Source organism: Beta vulgaris, chromosome 9, assembly GCF_026745355.1.
Source record: "Beta vulgaris subsp. vulgaris cultivar EL10 chromosome 9, EL10.2, whole genome shotgun sequence".
In the NCBI taxonomy this organism is placed as follows: domain Eukaryota; kingdom Viridiplantae; phylum Streptophyta; class Magnoliopsida; order Caryophyllales; family Amaranthaceae; genus Beta; species Beta vulgaris.
In genome coordinates this window covers 35208846-35225567 of record NC_079210.1, presented here as the reverse complement: position 1 = coordinate 35225567, position 16722 = coordinate 35208846, and the positions used below count along the sequence as shown (strand labels likewise).

At 34.8% G+C, this 16722-nt stretch overlaps 2 protein-coding genes across 2 annotated transcripts; one reads left to right on the top strand and one right to left on the bottom strand.

The window, feature by feature from the left end:
- Window positions 1–1154: 1154 nt before the first annotated feature.
- On the bottom strand, window positions 1155–2044 carry LOC104903610 (trans-resveratrol di-O-methyltransferase). Its single transcript, XM_057391828.1, is given in 2 exon segments — window positions 1155–1639; window positions 1641–2044. Coding segments are annotated over 2 exon segments (828 nt in total). The 5' UTR covers window positions 2025–2044; the 3' UTR covers window positions 1155–1195.
- A 10992-nt stretch (window positions 2045–13036) lies between these two features.
- On the top strand, window positions 13037–16245 carry LOC109135360 (EH domain-containing protein 2-like). Its single transcript, XM_048636844.2, has 4 exons — window positions 13037–13234; window positions 13333–13413; window positions 13696–13788; window positions 15567–16245. Exons 2-4 carry the CDS (start codon window positions 13393–13395, stop codon window positions 15720–15722), a joined length of 270 nt encoding a protein of 89 aa, XP_048492801.1. The 5' UTR covers window positions 13037–13234; window positions 13333–13392; the 3' UTR covers window positions 15723–16245.
- Window positions 16246–16722: the final 477 nt, after the last annotated feature.

The window sequence follows — 16722 nt, the reverse complement described above, 5'->3', positions numbered from 1 at the left end:
AGACAACCAACCCCCACCCACGACCTTTGTCTCGTCCCAGCCATGCCACCCTCCCCCTCTCCTTCACCCCCAATGCCCCTGTCGCTCTTCCCTCTCTCCTCTCCCTTCGTCTCTTTCCACCCCCTCGCATCTCCCCTAAACCTTTCGTCCATCCCCCATAACCCCCTATTCCCCGGCAGGCCTCTGGGAAAGAAGTCACAATTTAACTAGGACCATTATGAGAAGATACCATCAAAAGGTTACATTATTCAAAAATAATTCATAAGTGTAGGATTGTTTTAAGTGAAACAATTAAAAGTTGGATTATTAAAATCTAATTTCCTTCTGTGAATGGTATAAGGGTTGCCATGTTCCCATCCCTTCCATTAGTTTTACTTTGAAGTATATGTAAAACTGAAAAGTTTGTATTTCCATCTACTCTTGAATGTTCACTTCCCATAATTTCTATCTGAACTAAAGAAGTTGTTATAATTTAAATAACTACTTTAAATGCTAATCTTTAACAATCATTAGCCCACAACAAACTAACAAGTATCTCAATAGCTAATAGCTACTACAATGTTTAGTTTTTCCGAAAAGTGAATAGTAAACAACTCAAATTTTTTATTGTTATGTTGCATCCACGATTAATTATGGATCCCTATGATTGACACATTTGGTACATTCTTATACATATTTCGTGGGTTCGAGCTATGACTATGGATATCAAGTCAAGTACATGAACTCCTTCTACGTATCTTGTTATTGTCCTTTTCATTACATATTAGAATATAAACTTATTTGTTCTTATATTCTACCAGATTCTACGAAAAAAAGGTTCTATCATATTCATATACAATCAAGTTATACAATGGATTTCAAAAAATATTTCTTTCAATTATAATTATTCACTTTTAAATTTTTAGTTAATAATCGAAGTGATTGGATCTAGATGCTTATTTTGACAGAAAATATTCAAATCAATTTTCATCGAATGACTATTCATCTATGTTATTTTCATACAACAAAGGAAAATCTCTATGAAAAAATGGTGGTTTAATGCAATGTTGTTTAAGAAAGAGTTAGAACACAAGTGTGGGTAGCGAAATTCCATATTGGGTAAAACGGACCTGAACGAAATTACGAAAGGCATAACATTCTAAGCACTTTCTCGGAGAGATACTCGGTGAAATAGACATGTCTGAATACTTCAAAGTTAAGAAAAAAAAAGTAAAAAGAGGAGAGAATAAACGGATCCCACCTTAAGTAAGACCGCATCACCATGGGGAACTGCCTCAAACATATCGCCAGCAACATAGATCACGCCACTTCCATTCTCTTGTATCCCTTCAATCACATGTGGTAGTTCAAGTACAGTACACTTCAACCTTGGGAAGGCCTCCATAATTGCCTTAGCAGTAGTCCCATTACCGCCACCGACATCGACCAACGATTCTACACCTTCAAATAAACCTCTAAAACTTTCGTTAGTCACTAAGAAGCTCGTAACAAATCGAGAATCACTCTCCATGGCTTTGTTGAAGTACGCATTAAACTTGGGCTCGTGACCAGCATGTTCCCAAAAACTTTTTCCAGTGCTAATATGGAAAGGAGATTCAGCCTCATTTTGGAACCAACTACTCAAATGATGGGAGGGAGGGGTCGATAAGAGTTTGGTCAAGCAATGCAAGAGCAAACGGTGCTTGTGTGAGCGGATGATTTGTTAAGAGAAGTTTAGAGCTTAAAGTTAAAGCAAATAATGATTCTCCATTTGCTGAAGTTTCTTTGGAGATGAAGTTGGAGGATACTAGAAGGCGCATCAGGCGATGGAGGGATGGAACCTTGTTTGGGTGGATAGCAAGTGAATTAGCTAGCTCAAGAAGAGTTATGGACTTGCCGTGTTTCTCAATGGTGTCTGCGATGCCGAGTTCAAGTGCACATTTTAAAGCCATGGAGTTAAGGAAGTGGAAAACATGTCTCCATAAATGAGCTTGTGCATCTAATAGCTCTTTTGCTTCTGCTTCTGGCAAGGTGACCGAACCCATTTGTGGTACATTTAAATTTCAATACCGTCCTTGTATCAAGAGAGTGACCAATTTATATAGGAAAACTAAAGACAGTCATTGCATGTTCTAAGCTTTTGAGCTACTTTTTCAATAAGGCTCCGTTTGGTAGGGCGTAAAACATTTTCAGTGTAAAATGATTTTCATGGAAAACAATTTACAATGGAAAACACAATTCCAAAATTAGTTTTCCGTTGTTTGGTTCGATGTAAGAAAAATGATGAAATGAAAGGAAAATGAAAGGGAAAGTAAGGAGGTAGTGAGAGGAGTGTACAACAAGAGATAAGGAAAATAATTTTCCCTTCATTTTGAAAAGAAAATGGTTTTCCATCATTGGGAGAGTAATTTTACCCCAAGGAAAAATGGTTTCACACTATTTTGCCAACCAAACAATATAAAACTGAAAATAGAGGAGAATAGTTTTCCGGGAAAACGTTTTACGCCCTACCAAACGGAGCCTAATTGAGAAAGTTACGGAGTGTTTGACACGAGCGATAGGAGATACTAGTGGGATAACGCAAAATAATAATTCGGTGTTCGAGTACTTTGATGGGTCATTTTTAGGCTCAACCACTAAATTTATTATAATTACTTTTCCTTTATATTCTATTTATGTCAAATTATATAATTGATTCATTTGAAAAATATAGAAAACAATTTTAAAATATTAAATAGACTATTATATAATTTAAGTTAGCTAGATTTGCAATCCTCCCAATTGAGATTGTGTCATTTAATTTATATATTATGATATATTGGGTCCCAACATGCAATACTTACAACATTGATCACTCATTTTATTCAAAATATATGACTTGTGGAATTATTTATGAAAATCATGCATAAATATCTCCATGTATTTTCATTGAGTGATGTAATAACTACTTACAAACAATTATTACAATATATAAAAAATTTATGATCTCTAGAAATTTTTATGGCAAGAAAATCTAAAGCTTAGAAGAAGGCGCCTAAGGCGGAATTACATTTGGAGAAGATGATTGGACGGAGTTCTGCATCTTATGCGAAAATGAAGACAATGGATTCGATTTTGGGAGTTTCAATACTGGAGATTGAGGATAAAAGCTCATGTCGAAATTCAGGAGGAGATCCTTGCGCCACGATCATCAATGCAAGATCTTCAGCAACAATATCAATTAAGGGAGAATTTCTTAGTATGGTTATTAACGATGAATCAAGCGGCAGAAAAAATGACACCGGAACAAAGTAGACGAATCAATCGAGTAAAAGGTATGATTGATCCTGTACCAATTCTACTATCCCCTAATAATGAAATTGGTAAAGAATTGAATGGAATAATAACACATGATAGTCCTATGTTCAAAACTGATATAGCAACGAAAAAACATCATATGTCATAAAAAAGTGATCTGGTTTATTGTAAACGGGGTCAGTTAATTAAGCTCAACTGATCCGGTTTCAGAAAGGCCTGAATCAGTTTATTGGCTGGATTTTGTATAAAAAACGAGGCCCGTATGAAATCTTGAGCTCCCTCACTAATGGATCCGGTTTCAATAAGGCCCGAATCAATTAATGGATTGGACCTTAATAAAAAGCACAAACCCCTCGCTCCTTCCCTCTCTACTAATCTTCACTCACTCAACCTTCATCCTTTCTCAACACCACAAACCCTAAAACACTCATCTCCCTCATCCTCACAATCTCACTCATCTCCCTGGGTCCTCTCTTCTCTCTTCACTCTCCTCATCTCTCAACACATAAACCCTAACAACACCTTCCTTGACCGCCATTACTTTCATGTCATCAGTTATATGTTCCGTCGTCTTGCCTCGCCGATAGCACTGCACACACCACTCTCTCTTCTTCTTTCCATCTTCACCAACACCACTATTAGCGGAGACCAATAACTCAACGAAAATGAGTTTGCTTCCCTCCATCTTAACCGATTTTTGTCTTGTTCATCATCGAAGACCAACAACGAAAATGGGTTTCCTTCTCTCCATCTTCCTAGCTCGATTCTCGAATGCATTTACCTTCATTAGCGAAAATGGGCTCGTTTTTATTTGAAAATGGATTCATTTTTCATCGGGGTTTCGGTTTTAAGTTCTACATCTAATTTTAGTGATCAATTTCATTTTTTAGTTTAAGAAGTAGTTTCTTTTTGTTTTTTTAGTTTGGATCCCATTTCATTTCTTTTTTCATTTTTTAGGGTCTAGGGTTATAATTTATTCTTTCATTTTTCGTTGTTGTAATTTTGTTCTAATTATTTTAGTTCCGATGTAATTTCTAATATTATATAATATTTGTAATTTACTAATATATATTTTTCAATTTTTGTTTGTAATTTAATATTGTAGGCGTGGATTTTTACTTTCAGCGTACCGCGGTGTGAGCGCATTTATTTGACTACCCCATTGTTAAGGTTTTATTAAAATACTTTTTGAAGTCGCCGACAAGTCTTTAAAGGAAGATTTATAAACCTAATTGGATATTGAAACTCTAGAGACATCTTACAGACTTATCCAATGTAAATTTCCCTGTCTGGACTCCATAGATGGTTAAAATGAACCAAAGATTAAGTTCAGGGGTGAGAGTATAACATAGTCAAGAACCATGTTATCAATTGCTGGCCTCTACTAAATATCGATCCATAACAAATTTTATGCTAAGGAATAATCATATAATATTTTAATACACCCTAAAAATATTTAGTTTAGGTTGGTTCAAAAAACAAATAAAAATACTATATTTTTAGTGTCAAGCTAAGTTATTAGACAATCAATGTTACAAGGTACCTAACTGGTTGTCCATGTTATCTGAATTAGTTAGAACAATTCTATAGGTCTTGATTAACAATAATAACATGTGGGCGATAGAATCATGCATAGGAAAAGTAAAACAATCAGAAATATTATATACAAGAATAATAAGAAAAGGATTAGAATTTACAACAATCACGGTTATCAATTAAAGATTTATATCATGACAACAAATTGTTAGTAACTTCAATATAATAAATATATTTGATTATTCAATGGTCCTCATGAATTATACCTATGCGGCTTAGGTCGAAGAGCGTAACGACTTTCAGGCAGATCGAGCAATTGTGGAAAATGTAGTATGAGCAAGAAATAGAGAGTAATTTAAAGTATTGAAAGTATTTTGTGTTTAGATGTTCGAAGTCTGTTCCGCAGATAATCGTATGTTTTATGTGTTCGTAAATAATAAATTGAAAACTCATAATTGATTCAGAAAATCGCCCATATTTATAGGCAAAAGGCAGTTGCGTCGCACGTGCCTACTGCCGTCGGCGCAGTCTATCGTGGCAGGTCCAGGTCCACGTGTCAGGCGCACATTGGCGCGCCTGACGTGGTATACCCAATCAAGTTAGCACGAGTGTAAACGCGTGTTTAAAAAGATAAAAAAGAAACTTATGTCTCATACAGGGTCCGCGCTAGGCGCATGACTCTGTGTGAGTTACAAGTCCACGTGTCATGAGCTCATTGGCGCGCCTGACGCGTTCTAGCCAATGTGTTGGACGCACGTGGCGTACTGAGCGCGTCCGACGCATTTTTCAGTTTTTTATTAAGCGCGTCTTTTAAAGATAATTTTCTGTCCCTAAAATCTGGGGATTGAATTTTACTGAATAAAAATCTGATTTGTATTAAGGCATTTATTAAAGATAATTAAATAATAAATATTTAATTTGGCTATTAAAATACCTTATGTAACACCCCCAAATTTCTCTGTTTCTAAAAACATATTCTAATATAAAACTCCTTGAGAAACTTGAGAGTATTACCGTCACGTGATAACGTTAAAGACTTTAATACTAACTGCTAACTGATTTTTAAACTAATGCAGCGGAAATAACTCAAATAACTTCTCTTTATTAATATAACTTTATTGTACAACTATATAACAATGGAAATAAAGAAAATAAAATAACAACTCCTTGACTAATTATGATTCCTCACTAGCTCTCCCACATGAAGTATGATAAAATCAACCTGTAAATTCTGCTCGCCAAAATAGGGTCATCACAGGGACAATGCCATAAAACAAAAGCGTGTCAGTAAAAAAAAAATACTGAGTACATGTATATGCGGAATATTAAACACTTTGTGTAATTAATTATTTGAAATATTTAATTTCGAAAACCTTTTCTGGATACTTGATAATACTTGTATAATATAAAGTATATAACTTTAATAAAAACTCATTTTCCTTGCCTAGGTACCTTGCCTAAAGTGTGCACACCCTCGAAGTTTAGTATTCCTTACTGAGTCTATTACGAGGGGTTACTACCTTGTCCACATGACTTATACAAAAAGTACATAGGTAAATAATATAATGGCTACCGTTCTTGCTAATAAATAACAAGTCGTTGCCTGGGTCAATAATATAAATAGCTATCGTTCTTGCTAATAAATAACAAGTTGTTGCCTCTTTATAATTGCGATCATAAAAGATCATATATCTAATAAATATCCTTCTGAAATAATCCTCCTTAAAAAAGAATAATAATTCTTAAAACTTAGCCATATAAAGGCATAAATAAAATAAGGGATATTCCATTTGGTACCATTATACTTTTGGCTTTTCTATTTGGTACCACTATTTTTCAGATATTCCACATGGTACCACTATAATTTGATTTTATTCTCTATTATAGCATTCAACTAAGTAAAGTGTTAATTTAAGTTAGAATAGGCTAGAGTTTTACTTCGATGTACATGTTTTAATTTGTGTTAAGGTTTTAGTAATCATTTTAGTCGTTAAGGTCAAAGTTGAGCTCATATTTGACAATAAAAAGACATAGAATATTATGATTATTATTATGAAAATTTTGACAGAAAAATAGAGCTTTAAGGGTTAAAACGACACCCTAAAATCTTAATTTATTAAATTTTTGCAATTGCAAATAGAAACATGCAAACACAAACAAAATTGTATTCTTGTTTAACCATTAACTAACATTTTACTTAAAAAAATGGTATGATAAAGATTAATATTAAATTAGAGTGGTATCATGTGGAATTTTAAAATAACAGTGGTACCAAATGGAAAAGCCAAAAATTCAATGGTACCAAATGGAATATCCCATAAAATAACTTGCTCAAGGGGTAACCTTTGAAAAATAATAATAGTTCAAAAACACTACTTTTTAAATATTTAAACATGAATCAAAAGATCAAACTCCTTCTAAAATATTTGAATATAAATTCAAAGATCAAACTTTATACATATATTAAACGAAAGACATAATTCAAAGTTCATAAATAAAATTTGTAAACATTCAAACATGTTCATATAAAACAGATGCACTTCATAATAAAACTCATAAAAACATGTATTTCAATCCAAAGTATTTTCCTAAAAACATGATACCACACTTGCAATATAATTATTAAAGATCTACAAATACACGCACCTTGAAAATTAATAATTACTAGGGAGAAAGAGAAAGGTAGGCTAGCTAAAAGAGAGAGAAAAAGTTTAAACTTGAGAAAAGAGATTTATTTCTCAAATTTAGTGTGAAAAATATGATGGGTGGAGACCCCTATTTATACTAGTTGGATAGGTAGAATCGGAAAAGGATTAGGAAACCAAAAGATAAATATATGGAAAAGGATAAACTAATCTAGCTAAGATATAGTTAATATTTATGATTATCCAACTAAAAGATTAGGAAAAGATATAAATTATCTCATAATACATAACTATCTAAGATAAAAAAGTAACCAAACTTCATCAAACAATGCCGCGAGATATGATGCGGCGGAAATCTTGTTTTTTTTTTTCTTTTTTTAAAAAATTTCTTTAAATCTTTTTCTTTTTTCTCTTTTTTTTTTTGTAATTCATTTTAGATTTTCTTTTAAGAATACCTTTAACTACTAAACTAACTACATGGATTATAATTTATGAACTTAGGCCCATTATATAATTTGGGTTAGAGTCTATTTGAAAAAACCCATAATATATTACAAAAACCTATTTAAAACCTTTATAATTAATAAGAAATCTTTTTAACAAATAAAACCCTTTTAAAAATTATAATTAATAACTTACTAAAAATACGGAGTATTACAGACTACCCCTCTTAAAAGAAGTTTCGTCCTCGAAACTTGAACCAAATAGTTGAATGTAAAACTTAGGAAAGTTAGGCCCAAAATCCATTTGGGCTAAAATTTGTTTTAAATACCCAAAACCTTTCTTATAAAAGCCTATTTAAAAATTAATAAGCCTTTTTAGTAAATAAAACCTTTTTAAAAACTAAAACTATTATAAAAATATAAATATTAACTTACTAAAAAAATGCGGAGTATTACACCTTAAATGGAGTCAAATCTTTTTATGGGCTTAAAATAAAATTAATCATCATGAATAACTAATTGGGTTTTAGAATATCATTTCAAAACACAACTTTGGATTGGTTGTTCGGATTGCTCTTCCATTAAGTCGCGCCAACTAATGTCGCGGTATGTTTCATCATTGGACCCTTAAATGGGGAGACACAATTATGTGTCTACAGAAGCCCTCACTTTGACTGAGATTTGCAAAACCGAAAGTCAAAGTATACTTATCGGGACAAAGAATGATTCTCGATGATCTACAATCCAAAATCACTTTTTTTTTGCGCCGATACCTACAAAATAAGCAAAACTTCAGGAACAAGCATGTGTGGAACATATTTACAAAATATGTATAATGAGATGGGGAGTGAAAGAAGGTGTCATGAGCTATTTCTGGCCCGACTCATGTTGGAGCTATCCTGTCTCGATGGATAATGATCCGTAGACCTGGTGGTTCTTTGACACCTTTTTTTATTGATGATGGTCCATAGACCTGGTGGTTTGTTTGTCACCTTTTAGATTGATAATGGTCCACAGACCTAGCGGTTTGTCGCCTTTTGGATTGATGATCATCCGTCGAACCAGTCGGTTTATCGCTTTTTTGATTGATGATGGTCCACAGACTTGGCAGTTTGTTTGACGTCTTACAGTTGAGGATGGTCCGCAGACCTAACGGTGTGTTTTTCGCTGTTAATACTCCTAAGTGATTGTTGTCTCTCGAGCAAGGTATGTTGAAATTTTATAGAGTATTGCACGTTGGAAGAATGAAAAAATTGTACTTTTCTTGCGGATTCAAAAATTTGTTAATTTGTCGCGCGTAATGACATAAGGACCATTTGAATTCGTATAGAGTTGAGCATGTGGGATAAACTGAGACACCATGTTAACAGCATAAGCAATAAAAAAACCTCATTTTTTTTTCCAACCGAGATTTTTTTCCTTGGCCATGGACTTCACGTCTTCCGCTGTTTCTGCTGCCCAACCGCAGCCACTGCCGGCAGTTTCTTCCGCCGCCCCGACCACCACGTCGGCGTCGCCCTTCGCCGCACCGCCCGCCACCGCTGCCGCAGGCATCCAGCCCTATGCTGGGTCGTTTTTTACGCAGCCAATCTTTGCTGCCAGTGCTGCCTCAACCACCTACCATGGCTTCTCCCAGGCGCCCTTCTCCGCCTCCTCACCGTCTTCGTCGACCCGCACGCCACCCCAGTTTCCTCCTGGTTTCGGCGCCAACACCACGGCCCCACCGGCCGCCTATTCTTCGCCGGCGCCCAATCACGGCCTCTCCTACGCCGCCACCAATATGTTATTTCATTCGACGCCTTCCTTCAGTCTTCCGCAATTATCCGCCCCTAATCTGACGAACCTGGTAACCATTACTTTATCTTCTCCTGAAGATTATTTATGATGGAAAACGCAAATAACTTGCCTGCTCCTTTCACATCAATTACTTGGTATTGTTGATGGTACTGCTATTATTCCTCCTGCCACTATTATTGATGAATCTGGTAATATTGTTCCCAATGTTCACTTTTATGAATATTTGCGTATTGATCAACAAGTTAAATCATGGATTTTTGCTACTTTATCTCATGATGTATTTGTGGATGTTCATGATTTGCATACCTCTGTGGATATTTGGACTAGATTACAATCTAGATTTATGCATGCTAGTATGGCCAGATCAATGGAATTAAAGGGTCGGTTAACTCGTATTAAAAGACTGCTTCCCAGACCATGGATAGATATTTACCTGAGATTAAGGTGATTGGTGATTCCCTTGCTGCTATTCAATTTTTTGCGTCGAACCAGGAGTAAGTGTAGTATACTCCGTTGAGTCTGGATCGTGATTCTGAGTATGATCACATAGTTACTACTCTTCTGCATTATCCATTCCCAATTAGTTTTGATGATTTGCGTCCCAAGTTGTTACTGCATGAACAAAGATTGTTAAATTCCAAGGATGCATCTGGTCCCTCATCCCATCATGCCTTACTTGCTGTTAAATCTACTGGTACTGGATCAAGTTCCTCCTCCCAGATTAATTCTGGACGGAGAAATCGGGGAAGAAATAACAGAAACAGAGGTGGTAATAATAATCGTGGGGGCAACAATACTCAAAATGCTCGGGGTAATAACACTAGTACAAAAAACATCAAATGCTCCGGTTAAAAACCCATCAAATGCTCCGTATTTAACGCGTAGCAAAAGCCATACGAGCAATTGGACAATTAACAAATGCTCCGGTTCTCAACCGGAGCATTTGATGGGTATCTAGGCATATGATTATGATGATACTTTAATTGTGCATAATAAAAACAAACTTTTGAATAAAGCATCCTTAATGATTCAAAATTAACATACAAGTAAATCATTTGAACAAAGATGCTAACTAATTTTATATAAGAGTAAGAGGGAGCACAACTAACCTATGGGAGACCGAGAGAGAGAGCGCGCAAAAGCCAGTAGACACAGACGGGGTGTAAGATATGTAGGCACCCTGAGCATTATAACCAAAAGGAGAGGATTGATATTAGCAACGACTTTAGCAGACAAAAGAAGTAGTCATTCATCCCCTACTAATAAAATTCCGTTTTTCTTTTTGAAATTTCATCTCTGAGATTTTTTATAACATATTTGTTTTCAGAGATTTTGGTACACTAAAGTTATTTATACATATGGCTTTTAGCTAATTTACTTTGAATATTTGTTGTAATTTTGGAAGCATTTCCAATTGCTTCCCCGTTTCCTACTTTTTAGAATTTTGCATTTGTATGTTTCCTTATGTCTTTGTCTCTGTCTCCGTTTTCCATTTTCATTTCCCTACTTTTTATAGCACAAAAGTGAAAATTTTGCTTCAAGAAATTCAGGGAACTCTGAGTTGTTAACATAAGAACCTCTTTCTATGATGTACTACTTGAGATTTCAATCAATGTGTTTATCAGACTGTTCTTACTTGTATGTCATGACTAGTTCCCTTAAGTACTTGTGGAATTATTTTTTTAACAATTTTTATTCTGAAAATACCGAGCTATTAGATATTTTTACACTTTTTGATAAATAAGATGCAATTGTGAAAGATTTGAATCCTGCAAACTGCTTAATCATTCTCAGTTAACTTTACATATGACTCCAGATCTTGAGGCCAGATGAATTGGAGGAGGCACGCCAAGCAGACCTGGATGACATTTATCCTGAAACTATACAACCTAAATCAGCTTCCATACTACCTGATGGCTGGATTGTGGAGGAAATTCCACGAAGATGTGGCTTTAGGAGTGACAGGGTACCTTCTTGACCCATCCATCCCTTGATTTTCATAAAGATGCTATTAATTTCTAGCTAAAACATCAGATATACCAGTTATCTGACTCCAAGTTTTTATCTTGACTGCACGTTTAAGTTTGAATGGGGTTTCCCAGTATTTGATGGTTTTCATCTTCCTCACACGCACAAAACCCTCGATGCTTCTGAAAGTATTAGAATTTTGTGGGTTTGAATGAGATGTATGTTACTTGAATCAAGCAAGATTCTGTATTTACAGGAAAAACCAAACATAGAAAGCCTAGCACATTCCAGACATATAAACTCGTATTCGTTTGTGCGAGTGCTCAACTTGAAACTTTGTTTGATTAACATATGCTAGGATTAAGTTTCTTCTGTAGTTCTGCTTCTAAATTAGGGTGTTTCACATAAATTTTTGGAGAGAGAAAGAAGGAAACCTGGGATCAAATGCTCGATTGAACTACGGTGAACGGCGGAAGCAGCACCGATTATGAACCTGAGCAAACAATTTTTCACCGGAATTGTCTAAACTCGATTGAACTACGGCCAGGGAATTCGAACTGCGGCAGACTTCGAACGGCGGCAGACTTCGAACGACGGCCAGGGACGAATGAGTGTGGGAGGATGCGAAGCGAATTCCAATAAAATCCGGCAATATTCCGGCAATTCCAATCGAACGACGCCCAGGGACGACTGAGTGTGGGAGGGACGACTGAGTGTGGGAGGGACGACGGAGGATGCGCAAGGACTTGGGAGGGAGAGGTGATAACTGATAATTAGATGGGGTGTTCTTAGCTTGCGGTTATTATTAATTACTAACATCACTCTTCTTTTATCTTTTTGACAACTTTTTTTTTTTTTTTTACAACGCTCTTCTTATCTCACTTCTTTATTTTCTTATATAAAGTACCCTTTTAAATTATTTTGTTTCCTTATTTTTTAAAATTATATTTGATTTTTAGAGGGGTGGGATCTTTTTTTTCAATGTTGTACGACAAAACTATCTATTAATCTCCATCGTTTATAAGATCCTTTAATTTGGTTATTTTTCTCCCTTCTTTTGATTTCTTCTTCTTTAACAGTTAAATAAAAGTCACACTTACTTTAATTTAAAAATATTAGCTCAATATAAAGAACTTAAAATTTGAGTCTTTTTCTTATACCCTAATCACAAAATACAATATTTGCATATATTCTTTGATTTTGAAATATGCTATATATATATATATATATATATATATATATATATATATATATATATATATATATAGAGTCGGGATCCGGTGAGAATGAATAGTTATGTGAGAATAGCTTAATATGTGAGAATCAACTACAAGCGTTGGATCAAAAAAGAACTAAGGGTTGCGATTTGGCCAACACTAGTAACAAAACCCAGCACTATACAGTATACACACAGACTTGCGATTTTAGCGGAAAAAAAAAATTGACAACGTGAAGCGTGATTCTTCTCACTGAGAAATTCATACCTCTCATCATCTACGATTGATTACAAACAAAAATCTCAACTTTTTCGTCCTAATTGATTCTTCAAAATTGATTCTTCAAAATCAGGTACGAAATATAACCTAGTTCGTGAATTTTGTCCTTTTTTTCTCTTGAATTTTGTAAAATTCAATCTAATTTTTCGATTTTCGTTGAATTGTTCATAGTGAATCTCCCATCTAGAGCGACTATATATTGGGCGAATCTTCGTTTTTGATAAAGAAGTTATGGGCATATTCAATAAAAAGGTTGGTACTTTTTCTATAGTTTGAATCTTTTTTTTTTGTTTTGCTACAAATTTTTTGTGTCCCATGAAGTAACCATGTTGTCCGTGTTGCGAAGTGTTTAAAATTGATGGGTTTGGTTAATTGAATTTGAAGATATGTTTGATGGATTAGATTGATGTTTGGGGAGTTGTTTCAATTTTTTTTGTTTTAGTTTTCGATGCAATTGATGTTTGAATATGGAATATCTCTGCTTGTAGTGGGATTGATATATATTGGGTTTAAATTGATGTGTTTTGGGGTCAGGTTGTAACTGGGATTACTTTACCATCAGGGGATAAGCTTTACACAGGGAGTAAAGACGAGCATGTCAGGATTTGGGATTGTGCATCTGGACAGGTTTGTTCACTTGGACACTTGAGAATCACTCCTTCCACTACGAAATTCTTCATCTGTTCTAAAATAATTGCAACATCTATATTTATGAAGCTCCAGAATAATACTACTTGTAGTTGTCAGTTATAAATACTTAATATTCCTTGAATTCTTTTCAAAATCTTAGAAAAATCTTGTTTTTGAAAGAGGATAGTGGATTAGAGTCGTTCAATTACACTAGAAAATAGACTAATATAGTCACTATTCATAAATATTAAGTCAAGAACTCCTAGTTGAAACTTGAATTAGTAACTTTATTTTGGCTTTGTGACTTTTAGTGCTTTATGTTGTGGCAGTGTACCCAACGTCTTGACGTCCTTAGGACTTTCATATATCAGGGCTTTTGGTATTTAAGTAGCTCTATTGTTGGTATGTGAGAAAGAACCACTCCAATTAGCTGGTCTGACTTTGGATACACCGACTCTTCTTAGACTCTGCTAGAACAGGTGGAAGTCATGTACATCAGTGCTACACTACATATACATCAGTGCTACACTAAATGTACATCGGTGCTACACTACAAGTACATTAAATCTGAAGGACAATATTAAGTATTCCTTTTTTAACTGAGTTCTAATTTCACCCATGTGCTTGAATGTTATTATGAATGTTTGGCATTGAAGAAGAGAGTTTATTTTAAGTGAGTTGGAACTCATGTACATTTCTTTTAATAAAGTTGGAACTCGTGTACATTAGGTCTTTACCATATGTACATCATAGGTAACATACAAGTACATTAAATCTCAAGCAGATTCAAAAAAGTATTTCTGGTGGGAAATCTAGTAGATGATAGATAGAGTGATTGATTTCTTCTGCAAAAATCAGCTACCAAGGCTTCACATCTCAAACTCACCCTTTCTACTTTTCCTAACAAATTATGCCTTTAAACTGTAAATTCTTGACTAATGCTCAAACAGTGAAAGTGCTTATCTTCCTCTCTTTTTTTTCTCTAGTTGTTTATACCAGCTTGCTTGATATATATGGGTCCTTTCCGAACTCTGTAAACTAGACTTCAGTTGTGATATTTGAATATACATTTTTGCCTAGAAAAGATTATTTACTTTTGAAGAAAGAATGAATTCATATGATTCCATTCTATTTCGTTGCCCTTGTTTCATTAAGCAACTGAACATGAGGGCAGCTCCATCTGCAGCATGCCTTCTATTGTAGAACTGCACTCACTCACGAGTGTGAGCCGAAAGCCTGAATCTTTCAACCACATAGTATATATATCGCCTCATCTTTGCTGTAAGGATGCCCTTGAAGAAGGTTTATTCAACTAGAGCTTTGTTTGCTTAGTTCATTAGTTTTGGTAGGATCTATTAGATTTTACTGCTAGCTTCTGTCTTCAAGCCTATAACTTTTCTAGATATTAGTAAAGCAAATAGTGATACAAGTTTTAGAAAAGAAAGCTCTTTGGGACTTTCTCATAATCACATTAGCTTAGAAGGGTTCTTAGTGTAATAAAAAAATTGGTATACAGATGGCATCCATGGCTTGAATGTACATCAGAGATGGCTTCAATGTACATCACTAATATCTTCAATGTACATCAGATGGTATAGCCCCTTCTCTTGCTTTTTTTTCCAACAATTTATTGCATTTATGTACATATCAATTATCAACACTTTCATTCCCCAAATTGATTTATCATTATTCAGTCCATTTATGTACACATGTGTTCGAGTAACATAGGCTACAGCTTAACCCTCACGATCAGATTTACTTTTTTGTCCATGCAGGTTAAAAGGGAGTTTCACTTACCTACAGGAGACTTCCCCAATGTGGAGCACTTCAGGGAGGTTCTCAGGGGTTATAACTTCGACAAGTTCAAAAAATTGAAACCACAAAAGGTACAAGCTGTTTATGACATGCTTGGCTATGACATCCCTGGTTGAATTTTTTTAGCTAAAGTGCTTCATCAAAGCGGAAGCTCACACAAGTCAACCCGGGCTAGCTCAATAGGCAAGCATTCTTGAAGTGGATGGATTTGCTTCTTTATTAATTGAGAGAAGCTTTATTAGATGAACTGAAGATCCATCTTTGCTGCCATGTCTCTCTTGTTAAAGAGTCAGGAGACTAAGATTATAGGATTTTTTTACCAGTTGGAGTTGTGGCCTCTTGGAAGGCTTATTATTCATTTAACTAATGGTTGTATGCATTTTGACAGTTAGTTTATCAAAGAAATGGGCGGGCATAATAGATGAAATGGGCATTACATGAAACATGCCACTACATAGAATGATTACATAGATTTATTTCAGTGTTTGCATGTACATTAGTGCTAATTATTTTTTGGTGAAAACTTTAGTGCTAACTTACCAAGTGTGCTCTTCGGTTAATTATGTACTTGGCTCTATAAAATACTATATAAATATAGTATTTATTTCGCTTCGTTTGCTAATCATGAAGCACTCTAAAGGCATGTTCTGCCCTATGTCATTTTATAACCTGTGTGGGAATCGAACCCACATCTTGCGCATAGCACATGCTCTTCCATTTGAGCTAATAGGTTTTTTGAAGTACAAGTAAAAAGCATAGGCAGGTGTTTATTAGGGTACTTACATGTGATCTCCAATGTTGACAATCAATGGGATACTTTGATATTTTCATGGATTATGCATACAAAAGCTTTTGAAATAACCTGATTGAAACTCTTTAATATGTCTAATTTTATTTATTACAACTATGACATTATTCAAAGATTCTCCAATATGTACATACATTGCTCTCTTCATCAGTGAAACCAAATTAATTTTGCACCCAAAATCCAAACTAGTAGGAATTATTATTTGCAAATTCGTCTGCCTTAATGTGTACGCTAATTTATTACAAAGTGTGCATATCTCCTTCTGCAAGCGGTCCATAGTTGACAATAAACTTTGTGCTTTCAGCTGG

What these genes read in the sequence shown, in the direction of transcription:
- LOC109135360 (XM_048636844.2), top strand. Translation starts at nt 13,393, where the DNA reads ATGGGCATATTCAATAAAAAG. An exon ending in TGGGCATATTCAATAAAAAG is followed by an intron (nt 13,414 to 13,695) that starts GTTGGTACTTTT and finishes TTTTGGGGTCAG; the next exon opens with GTTGTAACTGGGATTACTTT. An exon ending in GGGATTGTGCATCTGGACAG is followed by an intron (nt 13,789 to 15,566) that starts GTTTGTTCACTT and finishes TTGTCCATGCAG; the next exon opens with GTTAAAAGGGAGTTTCACTT.